At 44.4% G+C, this 26,136-nt stretch overlaps 1 protein-coding gene across 3 annotated transcripts in view; it reads left to right on the top strand.

Annotated features, from left to right (window-relative positions):
* ARIH2 (ariadne RBR E3 ubiquitin protein ligase 2) overlaps positions 1-26,136 on the top strand; it is a 51,046-nt gene extending 24,910 nt beyond the window's left edge. For all 3 annotated transcript variants that reach the window (XM_015422144.1, XM_015422146.1, XM_015422145.1), the window contains exons 4-15: positions 5,293-5,356; positions 7,711-7,858; positions 8,466-8,587; positions 10,556-10,665; positions 11,631-11,748; positions 13,424-13,474; positions 13,594-13,615; positions 14,107-14,258; positions 17,168-17,311; positions 20,308-20,376; positions 21,541-21,624; positions 22,279-26,136. In XM_015422144.1, the coding sequence (XP_015277630.1) occupies positions 5,293-5,356; positions 7,711-7,858; positions 8,466-8,587; positions 10,556-10,665; positions 11,631-11,748; positions 13,424-13,474; positions 13,594-13,615; positions 14,107-14,258; positions 17,168-17,311; positions 20,308-20,376; positions 21,541-21,624; positions 22,279-22,350 (1,156 nt within the window). In that variant the 3' untranslated portion in view covers positions 22,351-26,136. The remainder of the gene's footprint in view (positions 1-5,292; positions 5,357-7,710; positions 7,859-8,465; positions 8,588-10,555; positions 10,666-11,630; positions 11,749-13,423; positions 13,475-13,593; positions 13,616-14,106; positions 14,259-17,167; positions 17,312-20,307; positions 20,377-21,540; positions 21,625-22,278) is intronic.

Below are 26,136 nucleotides of genomic sequence, written 5' to 3'. Positions count from 1 at the left end.
CCCTTGCTAGAGCCCCAGATTGACCCATGGAGGGCGAGCTGTGTAGACAGGACAATCGATACCGACTGACTACATCTCCGGTACTGAAAGCACCATTACCGCCCCCAACGTCTTCAGGACGTGATCCACCACCAGATCAATTGCTAAAATCTGCCTTGACAGATTCTTCACCCAAGCATTCTGATCCTGATGCATCCGATGTTGAGAGTTCTCCAGACAATCCCTCCCCCAAACCTAGGGTGGCAGGTGATCTTCCTGTCTCCCCTTCTGAAGACCTCACATCTTATGGGGACCTCATCAAGAGGATGGCACACTCTCTGGGCCTCTCTGTGGTACAGCCACAGCCCACTGTATCAGATGCAGTATTCGATGTGATACAGCTAGACACTTCAACGGCGATAGCCTTACCAATGTCCACAGTCCTGTTACAGGCAGTCAAGGCACCGTGGGACAAACCTTTCTCAGCTCCTGTATCTTCCCATAACTTAGACCACATGTACCGAGTGCAGGAGGCGGGTGCAGAGTTCCTCCTCAACTACCCTAAACCTAACTCAATGGTGGTTACATCGTTATCTACATTTTAAAAAGACGCACTCTTGCTCCCTCAGTTAAAGAGAGCAGAAAATTGGACTCATTCGGCCGTCGTTTCTATTCCACTGGGGCTTTAGGAGTCAAAGCTGCAAACTACTCAGCTTGCATGGCCCGCTACCAGTACACTTTGTGGGAACGTTTCACAGATCTGTTAGTGGGACTTCCAGAGGACAAACGTCAGGTGGCTCATAAGTTGCAGAAGGAAGGCCTTGTGCTAGCAAAGCAACAGGTTAATACGTCTAAGCATACCCTGGATGCCTGTTCCAAAACCATGACTTCTGCAATTGCTCTTTGATGTCATTCCTGGTTGCGTAACATAAACCTACAGATGGATACCCGTGCATATGTTGAAGACCTGCCATTTGTTGGTCTTGGCCTGTTCCATTCTACGACAGACACCGTCCTCCAGGACATGGATAAAAGCATTAAGGCCTCCCACACGCTAGGTGTTTCTTCATCTACGCGACAGTATAAACCATGCTCCTGGTCCCGCCCTTGGCAAGAACACTCTTATAGTCAGCAATCCCCGGACCGCACCTTTGGTTACTCCGCAACTTCAACCCGGAGCAACACCATACCATATCATGGTGGGAATATGCCCAACTAAGGTCTAGATTTGATAAAGATGTAACTGTCGGTTTTGAAGAAAGTAAGAACGAATTAGATAAGATTTGGTTATAATTGAGTGATAAGTTGGTTCAGAAAATATATAGTTAGCTGCTTGAGGAATATATGCAGGATGAAGTTGTAAAAACGCCTATGATCTCTTGGATGCAAGACATAGGCTATACTATAAATCTAGAAGAATGGCATAAGGTCTGGAAAAAATTGAAACTCTTAAGGGCAGTGTCTTATAAAGAAAATGTGTATAAAATGCATTATAGATGGTACTGGTCTCCCGATAGATTGGCCAAATTTCAGAAGAATAGTACTAATAACTGTTGGAAATGCAAAACAAGTGTGGGCACTTTCTACCATATGTGGTGGATATGCCAAAAAATACAAAAATATTGGAGAATGGTTCAAATTATAATCTGGGAAATTTTAGGAGTAAGGATAGAGCTTATCCCAGAGATTTATTTATTAAATATAATAGCAGATGATCAACAAATGTATAGGGAAGTAAATATTTTATTGCATATCCTGACAATATCCAGAATTTTGTTAGCAAAGTACTGGAAGACGGATAGATTACCCACCAGGGGTGAAATAGCATTGAAACTGTTGGAAACTGCGGAAATTGATAAAATGCATGCTCATCTATATGGGATTGAAGATAAAGTTGTAAATAAATAATGGCTAGGAGTTAAAAAATGGGTAAAAATAATGTATAAAGGACTCGTTTTCTAGAAAATGTATATTGCAATGTATTTGAACGTAATGTTAAAAACAAATACACATATTTTTTTAAAAAAGAAAGGGAAAAAAACTCGTCCCTGCCCTCCTTTGCTCGTCAGAGAATCTCTCGTGTGGTGGACTTACCCCAGAAACCTATTTCAGGGAGCCCCCTTCCACCCGCCGACACCGAATCTAACTCTAACCTCAGATGCCTCCCGTTGGGGGTGGGGTGTCCATCTGAAGGGTCTCTGTATCGGCGGCAAATGGGATGCCTGCCTATTGTCCCATCACATCAATTACCTGGAACTATTGGCAATACGGTTTGCCCTCCGTTGGTTTCTTCCTATAGTGAAGGGATCTTGTGTGGCAGTCTTCACGGACAATACCACAGCTCTAGAAAATGTATATTGCAATGTATTTGAACGTAATGTTAAAAACCAATACACATATTTTTTTAAAAAAGAAAGGGAAAAAAACTCGTCCCTGCCCTCCTTTGCTCGTCAGAGAATCTCTCGTGTGGTGGACTTGCCCCACAAACCTATTTCAGGGAGCCCCCTTCCACCCGCCGACGCCGAATCTAACTCTAACCTCAGATGCCTCCCGTTGGGGGTGGGGTGTCCATCTGAAGGGTCTCTGTATCGGCAGCAAATGGGATGCCCGCCTACTGTCCCATCACATCAATTACCTGGAACTATTGGCAATACGGTTTGCCCTCCGTTCGTTTCTTCCTATAGTGAAGGGATCTTGCGTGGCAGTCTTCACGGACAATACCACAGCTCTCAGCTACATAAACAGACAAGGGGACACAGTTTCCCGCCGCCTCTGTGATCTGGTGGTTGAGCTTTGGAACTGGTGCATCTCCCACAAAATTTTCCTCATGGCCGCACACATACCAGGGAGCTTGAACGTCCAGGCCGACAGCCTAAGCCGGGGAAGTCTGCGATTACATGACTGGGAGTTCAATCAGACTCTCAGACTACTCGCAGGTCGTACGCTTCTAAGTGGACCAAGTTTTGTTAGTTCCTGAACGGCACCAGTTCTTCGCCTGAAACTGTGAGTCTTACAAAAATATTTGATTTTCTGCTCTCTCTGGCAGATGCAGGTTTATCCCATTCCTCTCTGAGAGTTTACCTGGCCGCGTTATCGGCTTACCATGTTCAAATTGAGGGATGTTCTGTTTTTTCGCATCCACTTTCCAAACGTTTTTTGAGTGGCCTTTGCACCTCTATCCCCCAGTTAAATGTCCGACGGAACTTTGGGATCTTCCTCCGGTGTTACGCCAACTTACTAGAAAACCATTTGAACCGCTTGCCACGTGCGATCTCCACCTCCTGTCTTGGAAGACAGTCTTCTTGGTGGCCATTACTTCGGCTAGAAGAGTTGGTGAAATCCTTGCCTTTAGGCATGGCCCTCCGTATCTGCGGATCCTCCCAGACGGCATCCGTTTAGTCCCGGATATTTCCTTTTTGCCTAAGGTAATATCGGAATTCCATCTTCAAGCAGAAGTCTTCCTCCCAGACTTCGTTCCGAACCCAACCACGCCTGAGGAACGGCTCCTTCATTCCTTAGACGTGAAACAAGCACTACTATTCTACCTGCAAAGGACACGCCAGTCTAGGCGTAATCCCCACTTATTCGTTTCATACGCGCCAGCCAGATCACTTCCCAACGCCTGTCCAAGTGGATTGTCGAGCTCATCATACTATGTTATGCTCTTGCCAAATGTCCTCTACCTGGCTCTCTACGAGCACATTCCACCAGGGCGGTGGCCACTTCGACTGCCTTTCTCAAGGGGTCTTCCCTCTTGGACGTTTGTCTGGCCGTCACTTGGACCACGCCCAACACTTTTATTAAGCACTATGCCCTCCAGGGTCTTTCTGTACTGAACTGGGATGGTGAGTTCTATCATCAGCTTCGCAGTAACTGCCTGCCAAATCCCTCCTCCAGGTAGGCCACTGCTTGCTACTCTCCCATTGGTGTGAAGCACAGAGACCACGTCGAAGATAAACAGGTTGCTTACCTGTAACTGATGGTCTTCGAGTGGTCATCTGTGCATTCACACCACCCGCCCATCCTTCCCCACTGCTGGCAGGTTCTAGTTTCCTGAGTTTGTGGCGGTCAGAAGGAACTGGCGGGATCTCCATTCCCACCCCTCTGGGCATGCGTGGTTGGGGCTCCTGCGCATGCTGGAGGCTTGGGCGCGAAAATCCGCTGAGCTTGCTACAATACCTATCAGTTCAGCGCAGGCGCACTAAACCCATCGGTGTGAATGCACAGATGACCACTCGAAGATCATCAGTTACATGTAAGCAACCTGTTTCTTTGGACACCTGTAGGAAGCAAAACCTCTCCCCCCCCCCCCCCCCCCCCCCCCTGAAATATCAAAATGTTGGTTCTATTTTGCTACTGCAAATGATTGCAATAGGCATATTTCTGGTCTGTGGGAAAACATAGTTTGTCCTTGGCAAATCGTGGTTTATCCTGAACCTAGAAATTAGTAGTTTGTAACCATGTGCAAAGGAAGGAGGGGGTGGGGGATCAAAAAGGAATCCCCCCCCCAGTTTGTTCATGTAACAGCACACCATTGTTATGTCTAAACCAAGTCCAAAATTTTCTCCAGTCATGATTTTCCTGATTTATTGGGGGCAGGGTATTGGGAACCAGGGTATTAGGAAGAGCAGGGAGGCAGGCAGCACTGTGTATGGCCCTGAGAGTTGAACTGTGGTTTGGTTGTCTCATCTGAATCTGGCCAGTCTTTTTCTGTAATAGGTGCATGTGGGGATTTAAGTATGGCTGAACAGCAAGACCACTTCCAAGTAAAACATAAAGTATGGCTGACATGCTGCTTGGTTCTCTTTACTGCCCCTGACTCTAATGGGAACCTTCACACTCAGAGGCAGTAAACCTCTGAATACCGGTGCCAGGAGGCAACATAGGGGAAGGCCTCAGTCTCTGTGCCCTGTTGTTGGACCTTCAGAGGAACTGGTTGGACAGTGTTTGAGTCAGGATTCTCGACTAGATGGACTACTTGTCTAGTTCAGTAGGGCTCTTCTTTTGTTTTTGGAACATTTTTTTTAAAAAAGATTCTGATCCATGACTGATGAGGAATATGAAAGTTTGCTGGGAGGCTTTGGTCTGGGAATGTAATTTTTCTCGGCCTGTTTCCATTTATATCATGGGCATAATTGGTTATCATTAAGCTGAATAATGCTTCCCATGAAAATATTGAATTTTTATTTCATAAGGTGTCCACTCATGGTTCCATCTTGACCTAGAATTAATTTAATGCTGTATATGCTATTAAAGGTTTATTGATTGATTGATTGATTGACCTAGAATTTAAGTTTTCTTTTTGGCTTCCAGGCACAAGTCCAATTCTGCCCAGTTGCTAGTGGAAGCACGAGTTCAGCCTGCCTCACTGAAACACGTAAGTAACTGGCCATTGTGGTCCGCTTGGTACTTAACTGGGCAAGTAGTTTTATCTGAAGACCTGTCCATTGCCTTCGTGGTCCGCTTTCTGCTGATTTCTGATCCAGTCTGTATACAAGGGAACTTGTTTTCCTTAGAGATTCAGTAAAATTCTGGCATGAACTTAAGAGCCAGACCTTCTAGGTTAGTTCGGATCCTTCAGAGCATGATCTCTGGAATTTTGACTGAATAGAAGCCTTTAGAGAGAGCAAGGAAATAGTTTAGTCACTGCAGTCTCAATATGAAACAGCAGCTAATTTTATTGGTTTGGTAGCCTGGTTTCTTAGCCGTTTTAAAAGAGTCTTGGTGTTGAACATTTCATGTTCTAATCTCTGGCATTATTTCTGAAAATAGTCACCCTGTGCTGTGAATTTGTGAGAAAATGTCTAAACTGGCATCTCTGAAAAGAGTCCATTTCCCCCCCTGGTGGCAAAGCTTCCTCCCCAGCTGGCAACAGCCAGCTTGTCAGTACAAAGTCTCCAGCAGCCCACCCTATTTCTGCCCATTCCTGTAGCCTCTGAACAGGCAGCTCGGTTTTTTGTAGATGCTTCCTTCCTGTTTGTATCCTGCAGTTCCCATTGTGAAATGCTGCTTATACTTTTTGGCAAGTCACTGAAATGTACTGACCACATTCAGATGTCATGGACAAAATCTGTTTGTGACAAGAAGTTGCTCCCTGGCCCTTCTTTCTCTCCTTGCACACAGTTGAAACACTGAAGGCTTCCTGGCTCTAGTCACAGTTTGTCACTATGTCCAAATCGACTGCAATGACATAACTTGTTTTGTTCTCTCTTAGAAAACCCAATTTGTAGACAGATGAGTAAATCGCAATTTGTTGTTTTGCCCAATTCTGATACCACAAAAAACTGCACAGAGAACCGGGAAGTTTTCCAGCCAGCCACAGGGAGAGGAGGGGAGCATGCGTGAGCTGAAGGAATTCACTGCCAGTGGATGTAATGAAGGTCATGAGCATAGATAGCTTTAAGGGGAAATTGGAAAGATTCGTGGATGATAGATCCACCAATGCCTATTAGCCATGGTGACTAAAGGGAACCTCTATATACAGAGGCAGCAAACTTCTGAATACCAGTGCTGGGAGGTAGCGCAGAGGAAGGTCTTGGCCTCTAGCCTTCACCCCCAGAGCAGCTGGTCGGTCACTCTGAAACAGGATGCTGAACCCAGATGGTCCAGTAGTCTCATCTAGTTGGGTGGCGCTTATGTTCTTAGGACTTTCTGGTTCTCATCGTGAACAAGCCAACTTTTGTTCATGTCATCAGAATGCAGCCATTGCTTTGAGTCCTTTTTCACAAAACGTGGCTCAGTTCCCCACATCAAGGTTGACTGGCAACCAGTGTTCCCTCTAAGCTGTTAGTGTGAGCTAGCTCACAGTCTTTTAGCCTCTGGCTCACACATTTTTGTTCTAGCTCAGGAAGGGAGCAAACTAATTTATGCAGTAGCCAAATCACCTGCTCACAACTTTAATGCCAGGAGCTCAGAAAGTAGAATTTTTGCTCACAAGACTCCACAGCTTAGAGGGAACATTGCTGGTAGCCTTTAGTAAGTGTTGCAAAAGTCTAATTTCTTTTTGCCATTCTGCAGTGTTGGTGTGAATCAAGTCACCATAGAAAACCTCACAACCCTTCGCCCCCCCAATCTCATCACCTATGAGAGCAGCTTCTAATTATGCTCTTGTCAGTGGCTAAAATTTTACTTGAATGGGTGTCGCAGCTGATTCTGGGCAGCTTCCGTACAACCCTACAGGGCATGTTATGAAAAAGTCTTGTCATACATTAAAATAACAGCAGCTCTTGAATGCCGAAGCCCTGTTGCCAGTAACAAAAAAAAATTGTGAGTGTTGTTCCCTGGCAGTACAGATGCAATGAGGTGAGACCGACAACTTGTACAGCCTGATGGGTCTCACTGGTGCTAATTATAAACTGAAGGATTGCAGCTAATACACGTATTGGGTCAGTCAACATCATGGACTGGAGGACTGGGAATGAGCCATGTGCTGCCCCTCTCTTTGCAGAATACATCTGAACAAGCAAACTATGGTTTGTTTTTGCTCTCTGAACCAGCAGGCAAATGCATACCGTAGTTGCTGGCTACAGCAGACTTTCAGTTTGGTATGCTTGAATTCAGTGGTAGTTTCTCAGATCAGGGAATAAGTAAATAGTTACAACAGTTCCAGACCTTGCCCTAATAAATTACTGTCATTTGAGCAAAATAACTACAGCTTAGAAGTGCTGCTAGGGTTCATTTTACTCTTGTTGGTAACCTTTGATTTCTCTTCCCCCCCCCCTTCCATCTCAGGTCATGGTACATTCCTCCCAGCACTGTGCAGTATGTATGCAGTTTGTCCGAAAGGAGAACTTACTGTCTCTGGCTTGTCAGCATCAGTTCTGCCGCAGCTGTTGGGAGCAGCACTGTACAGTACTCGTCAAAGATGGAGTCGGAGTTGGTAGGTTTGGGACCAAGGGGTGCAGTTGGGGCCTTTGGGCTTAACTGTGACCCTCTTCCTGATTTTCCTTCCCACCTACTGTAAACTTAGTCTTAAACCCCTAGCGTTTAATAGAAGTTTGGTGTTTTTTTGGTTTTCGGGGAGGGGGGGGGGGGGGGGGGGGTTTTGATACAGCGGAAGATTGTTTCCGAAACTTCTGTCACTGTCCCATGTATTTCATCAGGTGTGGTAAATCCACAGTAAAGTGCCTTTTCTGCATTCTTTTCTTTCAAGCCATTTTGGAAATTATGGTGGGTTGCACAACTGGAGGCAATCCCTTGCAACCCTCTCTGTGGCCTGATAACTTTGCGTCATGGGTTTGTTGCCATTCTTCCATAGGGTAGACTATCCTTGTGTCTTCTCTTCCTTTTGCTTAAAGCTAATAATGTCTTTTGCTGGTTGAGTGCTCCTGGTGGTAGGAGTCCAGGCCTAGCTTTCTCAAAATTTTGCTAAAGCGTATGTTGTGAATTTAGCTCTCTTCTGGAACTACTGTAAGCCTTTGCTTTGCACTGATAATGTTGATAGTGACTTCACATGGAGTAACTTTTCTGGGTTTCATTTTTGACAGGCATCTCCTGCATGGCTCAGGACTGTCTGCTCCGGACGCCAGAAGATTTTGTGTTTCCACTGCTACCTAGCGAGGAGCTGAAAGACAAATACAGACGCTACCTCTTCAGGGATTACATTGAGGTAATGCTTATTTATATCTCATGTGTTCTGTGCCAAGGAAATTACTGTAGATTTTCATGTATTTGCATAATTTATCTGGTTTCCTGTATTCAGTTTTTCAGATGGTTTAACACATGGGAGGTAATTATCAGTGAACAGGTGAAAACAGGAAAGGATAATTATAGATTATGGGAATAATATGGGAATAGGTTGAGGGATAGGAGAGTGTATAGGCTGTACCCCTGACTGCCAAAAGCCCTGTCTAATTTATTTCCAGTGTTAAAGAAAAGAATTTTATTTTGCTATGTCCAGCCTTCAGTAGAATGTCTCACTGAGTTCAGTGGAACTCCCACTAAGTGAGTACATGATTGCAGCTTTAATCAGTGATTGGTTCACAATGGTTTTAGTGTATGTGCTTCTTAGTATAAAAACTACCAAGACCTTTATTTGCTGCTTCAGCTACCTTTAAAAGTAAGAGCAGTTTTTAGATTCAGCTTTTGTTCAAGACATGCTTCTTTGGTAAAAGTCGGCCTTTTGATTTCCTTTTTTGTCACCACAAACCAAAGGGTGTAGGGACAGGGGCTGGGGGGGGCGAGGGGAAGAGGGTGGCAGAAAGAAGAGACTTTTCCTGACACCAACAGCAGGGATTGGGGACCACCTGATTACGCTTGGGATTTTGGTAGGAAGAAAAAACCCCTGAAGGATAATGAACCCTTTCCTTCCTGCCCAGAGGTAGCATGGCTGAGGGAGGTGGGCTGTGTGTGCGAGCTGAGCACTTTTATGTCCCCAGTGATTACAAGGGAAGATGTTTAAGTACATGTTTAACTTTCCTTTAAAAACTGTGTGGCTTAACAGTGCTTAAGTTTTGCTTAGATTATGCCCTGTGTGAGTTTGTCCCTCCAGTTAAGTTTAACACTGTTTAAGGAGTCCTGGAAAACAGCTTGATTCTGTGGCTACTAATGCCAGTTTTGTTGGATCACTGCAGTCACATAAAGCCTTTGAGGCCCTTATTTTTCCTTGGTTTCCTTCTTTAAAAGAAACAATGCATTCATCCCCTTCTCAGAAAACTCTGCCCTGGGTGACATGCAAGAACATCGGGGAATCAGTGTTCCCTCTAAGCTGAGTTAGTGTGAGTCAGCTCACAGTTTTTTAGCCTCTGATTTACACATTTTTGCCTTAGTTCAGGAAGGATGGCTCCAGAGCAAATTGATTTATGCAGTAGCCAAATCGCTTGTTCACAACTTTAATGCCAGTAGCTCATCAAGTAGAATTTTTGCTCACAAGACTCTGCAGCTTAAAGGGAGCATTGCAGTGAATCCCTTGCCTACAGAAGAGACATTGGGCTCTTTCACACATGCTAAATAATGCCATTTCAGTCCACTGACGCACCCGTTTGCAAGTGGATTTTGCCATTTCACACAGTAAAATCCAGTTGCAAAGTGAATTGGAAGTGCGTTATTTAGTATGTGTGAAAGTACCTATCATATCTGGCATCCTCCTCAGAAAGAAAAGTTACTGTCTTAAATATACCAAAATTAATTTCAGCCAGAAGAAAAATTGTATCAGATATAGCAAAACAGTAAAGGCAATTATGAACCATGTTATAGTTAGACATTAGGTAGTTACAATAGTCAGATATTAGATTAAATTTTAAACTGCTTTTTAATGTTTTTTGAAGTATTTTAAAATTTTGGAATCTTGTAAAGGTGTACTTCTTTTTGTACGACTGGTCTAAGGACCACAACAATAAACTAAATTGAACCGTGTTAAATGTCTAGGTACATTAAAGTGCTTTACAGCTTTCCTGAAAACTTGCAAAGTTTTGTTAAGAATTTAATGATTCTTTTGATAAGAATTCCAGCAAGGACCTGCATTTGGTCTTGGCCAATGTTCTCTCTGATGAGAATGAATGCACATGGAAAATAGGATCTAACTGTATTTTCGATTCCTAGATCAGCTTTTAATATAGTTTCTTGGTGTGTGTTCCAGAGCCATTTCCAGCTGCAGCTCTGTCCTGGTGCAGACTGCCCGATGGTCATACAGGTACAGGAGCCCAAAGCCCGCAGAGTACAGTGCAATCGATGCAATGAAGTTTTCTGGTAAGGAAGTGAACCCGTATGGTGAACTCAGTCTTAACAAGTATTAAGGGTTCGTTTGGAGTTTCTTTTGCAAACTAATTAAGAAGAAATTAAATGAAACTCACAAGGCACCCTAAGACCAATAGATAAGCAAATATTATTTAGAGCTGAGAATGACTGTGTCAGATGAACTTCTTGAGGCTGCTTCTCACATCTGTAAGTGTGACTTCATGCTTGGGAGTCTGAAAGCTACCTTTCCATCAAGAACAATTCACAGAGCTAGCTCTAAAACAACCCCATGAATGGCTGGATGTGTTGTATTATAAAGCTGTGACTCCTAGACTTGACTCAGGCTACCTGATATTCTCTTTTTCTTCTCCCCACCAAAAAGATAATGTCCCTGGGACCTGAAATCTACAGTCGCTGTTCACAACTGAGCAGTCCTGTTCTTATATTCTGCCTTCAGTGACCTGACCTCTGTTTTCTGCTTTTGGAGGGGGTTCAGAACTCTGTACCAAGCAAATGTAAATGCTGTGATCTGTGTGTGGAGCACATTTATTTGTTTTGCTGAGCTCTGATTCTAAGCATGGCATTGTAGCCCTCCTGGAAATCTGACTTGGCCCTCTCCTTAGCTTGTGATTTCATCATACATTGGCCACTTACGGTTCAAATTTATCTTTGCAAAAAAGTGCTGGAAACTCGCTTTTAGGTGATTTCAGTTTCAGTCTTTCTGTTAATATGAGTGGGGTTCTCTTGATGCTAAATTGTGTGTTCGCTACCAAATTATGTGTTTGCATATGATTCAGACAGCCGTATTGACACCTTTCACAGTACTTGTGTTAAAAAGGCAGAGGCCATGCAGCTCTGCATTACAGATGTTCCTCTTTTTATGTACAAAGAGTCATTCAATCACATGTATTAGCAGATATTATATATTATATTATATTCATGGAAAATTGACTTCTCTTTCCTTTTGTGTGCTTAAGTTTCAAGTGTCGGCAGATGTACCATGCTCCCACGGACTGTGCCACCATCCGAAAATGGCTCACCAAGTGTGCAGATGACTCTGAAACGGCTAACTACATCAGCGCTCACACTAAAGATGTAAGGCATGGGGGTATTAGATATTTCATTTATAACTTTGCCCATGCTGAGAGTTTGGGAGAGGAGAGTCATGTGGTACTTAAAATTTGTATGCCATTTAAATCTTAAAATATGGTGTAAACAAGCTGCCAACAGCTAGCTTATATTTAGTAGTATACGTAATATTAACGGGGGACTTGCTGTTTCAAGCAGCATATTTATATTTAATACCTTCCCTTCTGTTCCTCCTTTCCTTCCTTTGACTTCCCACTCATCAGTCAAGCTTGTTCAGAATGGGAGGCAGTGAGGTGTCAGTCAGTGTAGTTGGTGATGATATCTCACATCTTGCAGAAAGGACCCAACAGAATTTTCCAAAGACCAAATTTATTGGTCTTTAAAGTACTACTGGACTCAAATTTTGTTCTGCTACAGACTAACAGAAAGCTGTGTCCCAGAAAGGAAGATGAGAGTCCATTCAGTTCTTCAGATGAACCTCACCGATGTCCCCATCTTCTGTCCCCATCCCTTTAATGTTTAGCATGGGTTGAGATCAGTCACTTAAACACGAATAACTAATATAAATATCCCCCTTGGGGAAAGAAAGAAAGAAAAAAAGCTATTGAAGAACTATTAAGTAGGGTGGGCAAGGGATTATACTGATATAAAGCATAAAAAGGTGATCAGGTATGATAGGGCACACCCTGAGTAATGGGGGAACTAATGCAAATCATTACTGAAGGGAAATAGGAAAAAAGATGAGCAAGAGACCCAGGCTTCTTTAAGGCAGCAGCAGTACCTGGGACCACGGTGGCTCAGAGGTTAAGATGCTGAGCTGCAGACCGGAAGGTCTGTAGTTTGGCATTTCGAGACCCTGGTGCCACGTAACGGAGTGAGCTCCCATCTCTGGCCCCAGCTCCTGCCAACCTATCAGTTTGAAAGCAAGAAATTGCAAGTAGGTAAATAGGTACCGCTTCAGTGGGAAGATAACAGCGTTCCGTGCGCCTTGGCATTTAGTCATGCTGGCCACATGACCATGGAGAAGTCTTTGGACAACGCTGGCTCTTCGGCTTTGAAATGGAGATGACTGGCTTTTGAGCAAGAGAAACTTTTACCTTTAGTACCTGGAATAGGCCCTCACCTATTCTCCTGGGATTTGAAATATGTTTCAGTCCTATGACAATGTGCTTCTTATTTTGGAGACCTTTCAAGTTAAGGTACCCCATGGTGGCATGGAAGAGCAGAGGAAACTAAGAACCACCAGCAACCACACAGAAGCACAGTAACATAAAGCTTCAAATACTAGCAGTGGGTTTAAGGTCAATTTGGAATGCTTTTGTCAGTGTTTCTTGGGTTTATCTTTGTGGAACTGAGGGCAGGAAATCTTACGAGCGCTTTGGTTTTCAGTTGATGGTGAGAACTTGGTGCAAGCTGATAAGAGCTCAGTGTCGTCTCCGGCTTTTAGGTTGTTTGAGTTGATGGGTTTATTGATTTACTTTTGAATTGTACATAGGATTTTTATGTTAGCTGCTTTAGGGACCTTTAGCAGTGTATAAAATTGATAAAGAGATACAATTATCTAAAGCCAGAGAAAAAGGAAAAATCAGTATGGAACTGAAAAAGGCACAAGATATCAAAGGGTGGAAAGGCTGAAACATGAAACGGGATCTAATATATACGTCTTCTTTTTCCTCCCCAGTGTCCCAAGTGCAATATCTGTATTGAAAAGAACGGTGGCTGTAATCACATGGTAAGCAGTTCCTGAACAAGATCAAGACTACTTTCAAAAGTTCTTCAGTTGACTTTGTTTGAGCCTTGCCTAAAGCCTTCTTTCTCTCTCTCTCTCTCTCTCTTTCTCCTCTCTTCCAGCAATGTTCTAAATGCAAACATGGTAAGTAGACAGAATAAAGACGTTTTTAGTGGAGGGGAGAAGAAGGGAGGGCAAGGGTTTATCCCCCTTTCTTCTTTGAACACAACCCCGATGGTCCATTAAAGCACTCTTAGTCGCCCTGACCTGGATAGCCCAGGCAAGCCCGATCTAATTGAATCTTGGAAGCTAAGCTTGGGCCGACCCTGTCAAGTATTTGGATGGGAGACCTCCAGGGAATACCAGGATTGGGAGGCAGAGGCAGGCTATCAAGACGCTTCTCTGAACGTCCTCCATGCCCCAGTAGGAGTCGCCAGAGGTTCCCATGACTTCCAGGCACAGGCACACACGCACAAAATGCAAAAATACCAAAAAAACAAACAAATAAAGGACTCTTAGTTAACAGTGTACAGTGATCCCTTGAAGAGGACTGTCATTTACTGGGGTGGGGGGCTGGTCTTGTTGCTTTTTTATGAGCGTTGCAATGTAACTTGCACTCTTCTTTATGATAACAGACTTCTGCTGGATGTGTCTGGGGGACTGGAAGACCCATGGCAGCGAATACTACGAATGCAGTCGGTACAAAGAGAATCCTGATATTGTAAACCAGAGTCAGCAAGCACAGGCCAGAGAGGCCCTTAAGAAGTACTTGTTCTATTTTGAGAGGGTAGGAGACATCTCCTTGGCCAGAGCCGACTGTAGCCTTTTTAATGCGCCCAGCCTTGTGGAAAGGTCAATGCAAACAATGACTGTGTGAGAAAGTGCATGTAATAAAAAGTTCTGTGTAGTCACAGTAGTTTCAGAAGTCTGTGTTAAAGATACTTAAGCTTATTCTTCCAGATGCAGGCTCCTTTCCAGAGAATCCTTGCCAGCAGTGTTGAGAAGAGGGTATCTTTACCAAGCCCACAGCAATAGCTTGCTTCGAGTTCCCTGACACTGAATTGCCTGTGTTATGCAGTAGAATCTTCCTCTAAGGCTACAATTTGCCTCCTGCATTCCCCTGCACCCAAAATGCTGAAAATTCCTAGCTTTCACTAGGAGAGAGCCAGTTTGGTGTAGTGGTCAAGTGCATGGACTCTAATCTGGGAGAACCAGGTTTGACTCCCCACTCCTCGGCTTGCAGCTGCTGGATGCCCTTGGGCAAGCCATAGCTCTGTCAGAGCTGTTCTCTCAAGGACAGTTCTGGAAAGAGCTCTCTCAGCCCCGCCTACCTCACAGGGTGTCTGTTGTGGGGAGGGGAAGGGAAAGGAATTGGTAAGCCGCTCTGAGACTCCAAGTGAAGGGCGGGGTATAAATCCAATCTCTTCTTCTTCTATATAGGGAACATTGAATGGGTTTGTGAACACCCATGTTCTCCACTCCCATTATGTAAATAAGCTGTTTTGTCCACATCAGTTACATTTTGCATACTTAAGTCTTAGTCGGGAGGATCTTTACAGTATCCAAAGCATTACCTAGTGTGGCACTTATATGAAGCTCCTCTGAGTACAGTCAGTTTGGATTGGCAGCAGCACTGCAATGTTATTGGGCAGAGATCTTTCCTCTCTCTGATATCTGTGGTCCCTTTAAATGCCAGCCATTTAGTCCAGTGCCTGGCCCCACTGTTGGACCTCCTGATGGCACCTGGTATTTTTGGCCACTGTGGGACAGAGTGTTGGACTGGATGGGCCATTGGCCTGATCCAACATTGGCTTCTCTCTTACGTTCTTATGAAGTTCTACTACTGGGGGGAGGGGGAGCATGTTCCTGCTGGTGGTGATTATCCTTTCAGCAGCTGTTCTTATAATATGCCAAAATTGCTTTAAAAACAAAACAAAACTGGAGGGGCTCTGAATAAGGGAGAAGGATGAAGCTACTGAAAACAATACTGGGAGCTGTCCAAACCCATGGAGATAGGATAAATGAAATAACAAGACAGAAGACATTATTTATTTATGAAATTCAACTTGTTAGGCCACCCTTCCCTGCAGCAGTGCTCAGGGCGGATTACATCAAAACCAACACAATAATAATCCACTAAATAACATTCAAAACTACTAAAAACAATATATTAATCAAAGAAGACATTACGTTGTCTAAGATGATGAGAAATTTCTGTTCCCACCAGCCCCCTGGGTATAGGGGGTGCGAAGGGGTCCCCGGCCCGAGAGAGGTCCGTCGCTGTCCTCAACCGAATGCCTGGCAGAACATCTCTGCCTTACAGGCCCTACGGAAAGGGAATAAATATTCTCAGGCAGAGAGTTCCACCAGGTAAGGGCCAGGACTGAAAAGATCCTGACCCTAGTCGAGGACAGCCGGACCTCTCTCGGGCCGGGGACCACAAGAAGGTTCTTAAGAACCTGTGAGACCGAGAGGCAGCCAGTGTCAGACCCAGACATTTCAATTCACCACCAGCTGTTAACTTTCACATTTTTATCTTACCCTTCCTCCAAGGCTGCATACACAGCTTTCCTCTCCTCCATTTTTCCTGCTCCTCAGTCATTTGATTTTGGTTAGGCTGAAAATGTGGGACTGGCCCAGAGTCACCCAGCGAGTCTCCATGCAGGAGTCAAACCTGGATCACCCCTCCAGTTGAACAGTCTTAACTGCTGGTTTTCTTTTGTAAATTCTGCCTGTCCATTTCCAGATAATTCCCATCATTGCAGTGCTTTGGTTGCTAGTTTTAAAGAATTTTTACTGTGATTAAGTAACCAATTAACATTAGCATGTGTGATACTTTAATTACGGGTTGGAGGCAATTGTGAGGGCCACTTATGGTAGAAAAGTAATGTGCACATTAAAATACAGTAAAGAGGCCGTGGTGGGTCAGAGGTTGTGATGCCGAGCTGCAGACCAGAAGGTCTGTAGCTCGGCAGTTTGAGACCCTAGCGCCACATGATGGAGTGAGCTCCCATCTCTGGACCCAGCTCCTGCCAACTTAGCAGTTCGAAAGCAAGAAATTGCAAGAAGATAAATAGGTACTGCTTCGGTGGGAAGGTAACAGCGGTGGCTGTTCGGCTTGAAAACAGAGATGAGCACCACCCTCTAGAGTCAGATTTGACTGGCTTTCAAGCAAGGGAAACCTTTACCTTTTACTTTAGCCAATGAGAACTAGAAACATTCTTTGGAAAAGGAAACCAGCATTCTCAGGAAACTAGACTGTGACCCTGCTTACAAAAAAAACCCCTCACTTGGCACATCGAAACACTTTTTTAAAAAGAACAAAACACAAAAGATGATATTTCAAGAAACTGCTGTGTGTACAAAGTGACCTAAAACATACCTAGTTTCATTAGCCATTTCCTCCACAGTTATCAATGCAAATACCTAGCAGGTCTATTGATGCGAGTAGCGTTGTCTTATTCCTTTCAGAATGCATTGTCAAAACATAATGGGGTGGTATCAGAAACTGGCTGGGATGTGTTTGCACTTCAGTACATCTTGCCTCTTGTGATGGAAAGGCTTAGAACTGAAAGGTGCTTCTCAGCTTGCTTTTTCTTTCCAAATTAATTGGTCTGGTGAACTTAACCCCAGCATTTTCCTCTCCTTCTGTTGAAAGACTGCACTCATCTCACATCTTTTTCTTCCATTCTGCAGTGGGAAAACCACAACAAGAGCTTACAGTTGGAGGCCCAGACGTACCAGCGAATTCAAGAGAAAATACAAGAACGGGTGATGAACAACTTGGGAACGTGGATAGACTGGCAGTATCTACAGAATGCAGCAAAGCTACTTGCAAAGGTTGGTTTCTCTGGCTTATTAGCACCAAAAAGTTTTTTGTCAGAAGAAGAGTGAAGGGGGGGGGGGCATGAGGGGCAGCAAGGCATGGGCTGTAGTACTGTGAGGTGGTACCCTGGAACTTGGAGGGCCACCAGGTGTTTGGTATAAAGTGTCAACCACTCCTAAGGTTGGTTTGTGTTTCATAGCACACTGAATTGATCTCTGCTAGAAGTCCAGAATAGACATTGGGGACACTGTGGTGTGTGTGTCCCCCCCCCCAACTGCTGTATCTTTAGGGTTATCTACATGCACCCCCTCGCCCATAGAGTCTGAAGATTTGGGCTGGGTTGTCACCAGTAACGCTGATGACACCCAGCTGTATCTGATGATGGACGGGCAGATACCACCTGAGATATTTTAGCCAAGGGTCTGAATGCTGTGACTGCATGGTTAAAGCAGAGTTGGTTGAGATTGAATCCAATGAAGACAGGGGTCCTGTACCTGGGTCGTGGGGCAATGGGGTTGGGGATTCAGCTCCCAGCTCTGGACACGGCACCATTAACACCTGTGCCAGCGGTGCCAGCGGTAAGGAGCCTGGGCATGGTCTTGGACACCTCACTTTCTTTCTTTTTTTAATTAACATTTTTTAACTTTTTACATTAGACACCTCACTTTCAGTGGAGGCCCAGGTCACGGCAGTTGCCAGATCTGCATTTTTCCATCTGCAGCAGATCACTCTGCGGGATCACGTTTCCCCTGGTGACCTAGCTACAGTGATCCATGCAACAGTCACCTCCAGACTGGATTACTGTAACTTGCTTTATGCAGGGCTACCCTTGAGGCTGATCTGAAAACTGCAGCTGGTCCAGAATGCAGTGGTGCATGTCCTCACAGGGACATTGTTGAGAGCACACATGCATCCAGTGCTGCACCAGCTGCACTGGCTTCCAGTTGAATTCCAGATCAAGTTCAAGTTCTTGGGTCTCACATTTAGAACCCTATGCGGATGGGGACCAACATATCTGCAGGACCTTCTCTCCCAAAACAGCCCCCACAGGGCCTTGCGCTCTTCTGATCGACATCTGCTGGTGATCCTCAGCCCCAAAGGTGTACGCCTTGACCAGAGCCAGAACCTTTTCAGCTCTAGCGCCTGCCTGGTGGAACACCCTCCCTCATGAGATTCGGGCCCTGCAGGATGTAATGCAGTTCCTCAGGGTCTATAAAACAGGGATGTTCCACCCGGCCTGTGGTCGAGGCAGCAACAATTCATCTGCAATGGCCTCCCCTGCACTGCTTTGCTCTGCTTAGCTGCCTAGCAGTGTCCACAGTCCATCATAGTTGCGTCCCTCACCCGCCCACTTGCCTGTCCTGCTTTGATCTGCAACTACATATAATTCTGAAATTCGTCTGATTTACTAAATCATCTGGTTGGCGCCTCTTTAAGAGTTTTATGTATTAATAATGATTTATAATTAATAGATTTTTATGATTGTTTAGTATTTTAAATTTCTGTATTTCAACAAAGTTGTGACCCACCCTGAACCTGCTATGGAGGGTAGGGCAGGCTAAAAAAATCAAATAGAATAAATACTACAAGCCCTCAAAGTCCCCATGTATCCTATCAGACTACACAACATACTTGAATAGGCGTAACATACCCCCCCAGCTCTCCCCCCACCACATTGCATGACACTACTTTGTAGCACAGAGGTGTCAAACTCATTTGTTATGAAGGCCGGATCTGACATAGATGTCACTTTGTTGGGCTAGGCCATGCATGCTATAAAATATAATACGAGGAACCAGAGATATAAACTTTATAAAGATGATTTCAGATGCCAAATGGCAATAGCAAGCGTGATTGGATTAGGTGTGATATGCAGAAGGGTAGTAGGCATGGAGATATGAGCATTGGTAATGAGACAGGAAACCTAGGTCTCAGTTCCATCCAGGAGGATTCAGTTCAGGAGGATGCAGAGAATAAATAAACATAAGTCTGACATTAGAAACCACAACATTCAGTTGCTGACCTAAGAGTAGCAGTGCTCTTACAAAGGAATTTCAAAGGGAGATTAGAAAGAGAAACTGCTGCATTACAATTGATAATGAAGCTCAAGACTATGCATCCCCCTGGACGGAATTGAAAACTAGGTTTCTTCTCTCATTACCAATGCCTGCTATTGTCATTTGGTATCTGAAATCACTCCACTCTCCAAGGTATAAGGACCAATCCAAGTGTTCTAATTCCTAATCAGGGTCTTTTTGAAAGAAAATAAATCCAGATAGGAACAGAGAAATCCAATATTAAAAAACAACAACAACCACACACAGCTTTTCAGAATAAGCCAAATTAATTTCCTCAATGTACATTGTGCTTGTCAGAAGATTCCATCCATCCACCTTCCCTCCCTCCGAAGAAGTGTGCTTGCACACAAAAGCTTATACCTGGAATAAAATATTGTTGGTCTTAAAGCTGGGACTCCGGTCTTGGTTTTTCTCTCTCTCTTTTTCTTCCTCCTCCCTTCCCCCCCCCCAAAAGAGGAGGAGCAGCCCCAGAGAAGAAAGCAGAAGCTCTGTGTGTGTGTGAGAGAGAGAGAGGGAGAGGCAGGCAGGCAGGCTTATCGTTATATCTCTCTGGCACAAAGCAGCCATGAGGCTCTCTCTATCTGTGTGTTTGTGTGTGGGGGGGGAGAGCGACAAGAGGCAGGAAGCAAAGAGCCACTGAGAGAGCTGGGGGGAAAAGCAAACTAGAGTGCAGCTGCAAGAGCAGCCCTGGGAAAGGAAACAGAAGGAAGTGGCTTGGGGGACAGTTTTGATCCCTCTGCTGGCTGGATCCGGCCCAAGGGCAACACATTTGACACCCCCTGGTATAGCACTTTGGCCAAGTGCAGCTGCTGAAAGCCAATGTAGTTTTCCAAGGACTAAGTGGACAGCCTGCCATCCTCCAGTGTTGGGAGAAGGGGAGTAGATAGTATTGACATGCATCCCAATCTTTTTCTTTTTCTCTTTTATTGTAGTGTCGTTACACGCTACAGTACACATATCCATATGCCTATTATATGGAATCTGGTCCCAGGAAGAAATTGGTAAGATGTGGCTCATGTTTTTGCCGGCATCTAGAGTTCTGAAGGAATGGAGTTGGGAAATACAGGAGCCCTGGCAGTATGGCTGGGGGGGGGGGGGGGGGGGGAGAGGTGTCAGTGGGCTTGCTGCTGAGTGGGGCTTCCTGTGTTAACGAGGGGCCGCTCACATGCACAGATTAGAGGGAACACTTGTGTCTGAGAATGGCATATAGGCATGTGACACAGCTGGTGAAGTTATTTGCCTTTGCCTGGCTGAGTGACTGTTCAGGAATCATCTGTAAGCTGCTCTCTCTTCAAGGTAAAAATTGGTTCATCACAACCAGCACTTCATACCTGAATAGGAAGAGTTCACAAATTCAGATGTTACCTAATAATGTTTTTTTTTAAAGGACCTCCCAGTTGGTGCTCTTCCTGACCCCTGCAAATGTTTGTTTTGCAGGAAGAGAGGCAGGATGCACAATGAACTCTATTTCAGCATTTTTTTAAAAAAAAGTAAATGAAGTACTGCCTTGTTTCACAAGTGTGCTTTTGTTCACTAACCTTCCAAATGCAACACTTTGAAAAAAGTGTTTTGGAACCTGGAAGGGATGGACAGTGATCCTATAGAAAGAAAACATTAAATGTGTGTGCCAAGCACATAACCGTTCTGCCTCCCTTTTGAATTCAAAAAGGTTCTTTGTTAAGATGTCTTAACTTACAAACTTTTAGGTTTCTGGATGTAAGAACCCTTGATGAGAGCTCCCAGAGAGGCGGAGAAAATAGATGGTGACTGGGATTTGGACTGGCTTTAAGTCTAGCACCTTTCTGGTGTGCATGTCAGTTCACACCAGATGCGACAACTCATCATTCTGGTTATCTGAGCCCATGAACCCTGCCTCTGTCTTGGCTTGTAGCTTCTCATTCCTTTAGGAGAGCATTTTGAATGTGAGCAGCAGCAGCAAGAAGGCTTTCTTGAAGCAAGAGCCTGGGGGTTGGTGAGGGGTGGTGTAAGGTACTCTGTCTATCTCTGTTAGAATCATAGAATCACAGAGTTGGAAGGGGGCATACAGGCCATCTAGTCCAACCCCTGGCTCAATGCAAGATCAGCCCTGAGCATCTCTGACAAGTGTTTGTCCAGCCGCTGCTTGTAGAATCATTCTCCCAACAGTCAATTCTATTTGGTTCCAGTTTGAATACCAACAAGCTCAGCTGGAAGCTGAAATAGAAAATCTGTCATGGAAAGTGGAGAGAGCCGACAGTTATGACAGAGGGGTAAGTAACAACCTTGTCCAACCCACTCCCACACAATCTTTCCATTCATCAGCTCAACATCCATCCAGACAGCAGGTCTCAAGTAGTCCTACCTACAAATGGAGACATTGTCAATGAAGCGAAGGAAGACATCTTCTGCTCCTGATGCCTCAAAGTTTTATTCGAACAGGATTCAGGACAGGCAACATATGAATTATTTAAAGAGTTCACAGGTTCACCCACTACCTGAATCTTTTAAATGGCGATGCCGGGAACCGAACCTGGGACCTTCTGTATGGCAAGGATATGCTCTACCGCTGAGCCACAGCCGCCCCTCCCCAGGATGCTAGAAACTCACTATTTTAAAAATTGGTTTAGAGATCAGTTTTTAGATTTCTCTGGGAACCACCAGCTTTGTGACATGTTCAGCAGTCCTTGAAGTGAATGTTGAAAAAAGACTTCAAAAGTAGGAAGTTGGTCCTTATGGGGTCCTGTGCCTTTTCCTGCATCCCTGCTGCAGCTGGGGCCAGACAAGAGGTGGAGCACCCCACCCGGTTTCTAGAGATTCTCTCTCTGTCTGCTTTGTTCATGCAGTATGTAGAGATCCATGTCCTTGCCAGTCCAAAACAAATACATTTGGTTCTACTCCCTCTTTCTCTCTTTCCCCCTGTCTAGGACTTGGAGAATCAGATGCACATAGCTGAGCAGAGGAGGAGGACCCTGCTGAAAGACTTCCATGACACATAAAGTAGCAGGAGGCATCAAGGCGCGGGGGTGAGAGCAGAGAGAGCAAACTGGTGGCAGGAGCAGTGACTGAAGCAGCGTGAGAAACTGGCTCTGCCCCCTCCACAGAGAAGGGCTGAGGACAGCACTGAACCCTCCCTCACAAACCAGACATGAGCTAGCACCACAGCTTAGTTCTTCTGTTGTTGCTTCTTTTTTTTTCTTCTTCTTCTTCTCTTTCCGCTTTTTGTTTCTGCCAGGCTGGAGTTCAGACGTTGGCACCTTTTCCTGGGACATTTTCTTCCCTGGTTCTTGGTTGTTCTGGGAGGGTTCTAATATTTCCCCTCCCGAATGGCTGTTAATAGTGTTAGATCATTACAAATTTATGTAATTTTCGACAGTTGTACAATTATACAAAACGAACCCTAGAATAACACAAAACCCTTTTTAAAAATAAATCGGAATTGGAGTGTGTTTCCTTTTTGGTAAGCTGCTTGTGAAGTTAATGGCTTTTCTTCTGTTCCCTTCCTCCAGTCATCTTTTGCACTGGTGATTATGAGATAATCTGACTGGCTTTCTGTTAGCACCTCTTCTGTGTGCTGTTGGTATTGCTTGTTTTGCGACTGCACGAGAAGAGCAGTACCTGGGCCAGAAGACCAAGGATAAGCTTACAGTCAAGTGGCTCTCCTGTTCTTTTCTGGCTGTGCACAGGGACAGTCGAGCAAAGCTCAGGGGTGGGGGAAGCTCAGTTCTGCTAGTCCATATATTCTCTTGCTAACCTATAAATCTGAGCTTGTCCTCTGCATGGGTTTGTTGCTTGGCTTTTGTTTCTCTGGACTACTGTCCTCTGCTAAAAACTCAAAATGCTGCAGGGGCTTTTGGCACCACAGTCTCTCTCCTTGATGGCATCATGAACAGGCACTGGCTTTGCTTGAGAGCAGTAGGAACCAGCCAAGTTGCTTATCTGGGCAATTCAGTCACTTACAAACCTGATCTTTTACATGACTGTAAGGTGATACATCCAGTTTGGTCCCTCTTGCCCTGACAAGACCTGACTTCCCCACTGCTGCATGAAGGGAAAGCTGTTACACTTAACATGATGCTTGATTTTAAAAAAATCTTGGCTGTATAGGACAAATCCTTAACAAATATGTGCCGGTGGTAAACTAACATTGTTTCCCTGGAAACAACTACACCACTGGTTGTAAAGCAGGCAGCAGATTTGGCAGCAGAAGGGTGTGCTTTGCTTAGTATTAAGGTTTGTGGGTGGCCTGTTATGGGAAGGACTCTTGAATGTGTTTAAATGTAAAATTCCCTCTGGTTTAGCAAGAACCATACAATCACCATACACAACCACCATGCAAAAACTCTTAAGGGTATGTATAGTGTATGGGCTATAATATACCTAGGAAGATGGAACTGCCAGCTTTCTCCTAGTGTTGCTATGATTGCTGGATGTGAATGAGAACATCCGGTTTCCTTGCCACTTTCTGTGACCATTGTTGCACTGAACACTTCTTTGTGCATGGATCATGAACTTTCGGACTGGATAAAAAGAATTGACTAGGGTTATTGTTCTGTGCTTCTTAGTGGAAACTTTTTTTTAATCAATGTTGGCTTTTGTCCTAGTTCTTAAGACAGCCTGTTCTGCCACCCTTCTCTTTCTTCAGCCGCTCCTACTACCTCAAGCACTCCAAGGGAAACGATTATGCCCATTGTCTGCTTGTTCCTTTAAATAAATGGCCCCTGGATGTAAACACACACATATCCAGCAGCCAATTACTCAAAGATTCAAGAAGACTGAAGGAAGATAACTAGGCTAAATGATAAGTCCCTGGGAGAGAGAATTCCCTCCCTGCCAGTTATATTCCTCTTGTTTCCCATTGTTTACTCTTTCTGCCTTTCCATTGGTCTCTTGTAGCTGCTGCAGCACAATGACCTCAGCAGGCTTGCTCCTTTGAACCTATCCTTGTCCCATCACCCTGTATAGATCAGCCGCAAGGAAAAGATCCTACAACTGTGTTCCCTTGGCTGTAGATGTTTTCAGTTATCTGAATGAAGTCCACATTTTGACCCTGACGATAAACAGAACGACTAAGAGACAATCTTTTAGCAGGTGCAAAAAGAGATAGTTCAGTGTGTGTGATGTTAATTAATAGGATATGTTAACATTCATTCCATTATTGGTTTGATAAGATGAGGTGCATAAAGTACTCATGCCGGATTATGTTGTTAACAACTACCATTAGCTGAAGATTAGTCTCTTGATAGGAGAGTTGCAGTTAATTCCTGCTTGTGAAATGTCAGCCTGATCTCCTGGCTTATGTTTATGCTGAGTCTTCTGAACATCAGGCATTTCCTCATCCATACAAGTTTAATTTAGGCAGGAGCTGTCTGGCTCACTGAACTAACCTACTGAAGGCTACGTGACTCTCTAGCCAAGAACTGCGTATGGCGAAAGATCCAGCCACAGATTGTTGAATGCAGTGGCAGCACATTGGCATAAAGTTGAGCAAGTGTCAGGATCACAACTCGGCAATGGCAAACATCAAATTTTCTAACGTTGTGGCCCCACAGTTTTCAGCTAGATCAGATGACTAGAGCCAATCCCATGTTCAAGCTGCCTTTAACCATGAGGAAAGGTGGGATAGAAATGTTTTAATAAGCGTTGCTTTTAGGTGTGCCATATAAAAAGCCCTACTTGGTTGGCACATGGGCTGCCACCTCTTTTCGATCAGGGGCAGTATTCAAGTATGTGTAAACTATTTTGTTTAGTTCTAGAAAGTTTACAGATCAGTGTGCTTATCTTTCCAGTACATCCTTCCTATTTGAGAACAGCATGATGCTCAGGCTTTACCTAAAAGATGTTGCTATTGATGGGGACAGGCTGTAAAAAGTATATATATATTTCTTTAAAAAAAAAAAAAGCTTGCAGCTCATATAAAGCCAGTTGCCACAGCAAGACTGCAAGTAAGAATTAATGATCTCTGAGCCCAGTGTGTATAAACAGGTATATGCCTTTTCCCCTATAGTAAGTTAATGCCCTAATACTGGGAGCTCATCTTCCTGTTTCTGCAAATGCCACCTTGGCAGCTCTTTTCATTGTCAGTAGGATATGCTTTTGTTTATTTATTTTTTATTGCTGTGGCTCACCTTTGACTCCAGTGCTCAGTTTTATTTTGGCTTGGCTTACATTTAACATGTCCTTTTACGAAGAAATACAGAACAGTTAAGGCAGTATCTCTGCACCAGCTTCTGATAGCGAACATTGGAGACGTTCAGGTTGTACAGAATGCTGTCGAGTGGATGAGTCTGTAATCCCAGATTTTTTTGTGGAGATACCAAAAGAAGCTGTTCAGCCGGGAAAGAGGTCCTCTAACCCATTGCGTACTTGCTGTCGAATGGCACACCTCCCGCTGCAGTAAAGAGTTCTCTGACAACCTAAAACACATACTGTGACTGTTCTATGCACAGTATGATGCACTAGTGCTCCAGGAAGAACCAGAGACTACTTTTTATAACATTGCACTGTCTCAATTCACTTGACTTTTTTTTAAAATCAGTTTCACCTTTTTCATAGAAAAGGCTTTTCTGTATGCTCACTCAAGTCTGGACTGTTCCAAGTTTTCATATAGTAGCTTCTGCTATGGGAGGTTTTTTGTTTTTTAAAAATTATGCAGAGTGCTACATTATCATGGCTGTCTTTGCTCTCTCCCTCACTGAGGTATTGGGGGGACGCAATATTGAGAAACTGCCAAAACCTTTCTGGCATTAGGAGGGGGGAGGGGCAAAGGAAAAAAGCCCTTGAAG

Source organism: Gekko japonicus, unplaced genomic scaffold, assembly GCF_001447785.1.
Source record: "Gekko japonicus isolate JY-2015 unplaced genomic scaffold, Gekko_japonicus_V1.1 scaffold292, whole genome shotgun sequence".
NCBI lineage: Eukaryota > Metazoa > Chordata > Lepidosauria > Squamata > Gekkonidae > Gekko > Gekko japonicus.
The sequence above is the reverse complement of the archived record's forward strand: the minus strand, read 5'-3'. Positions and strand labels throughout refer to the sequence as shown.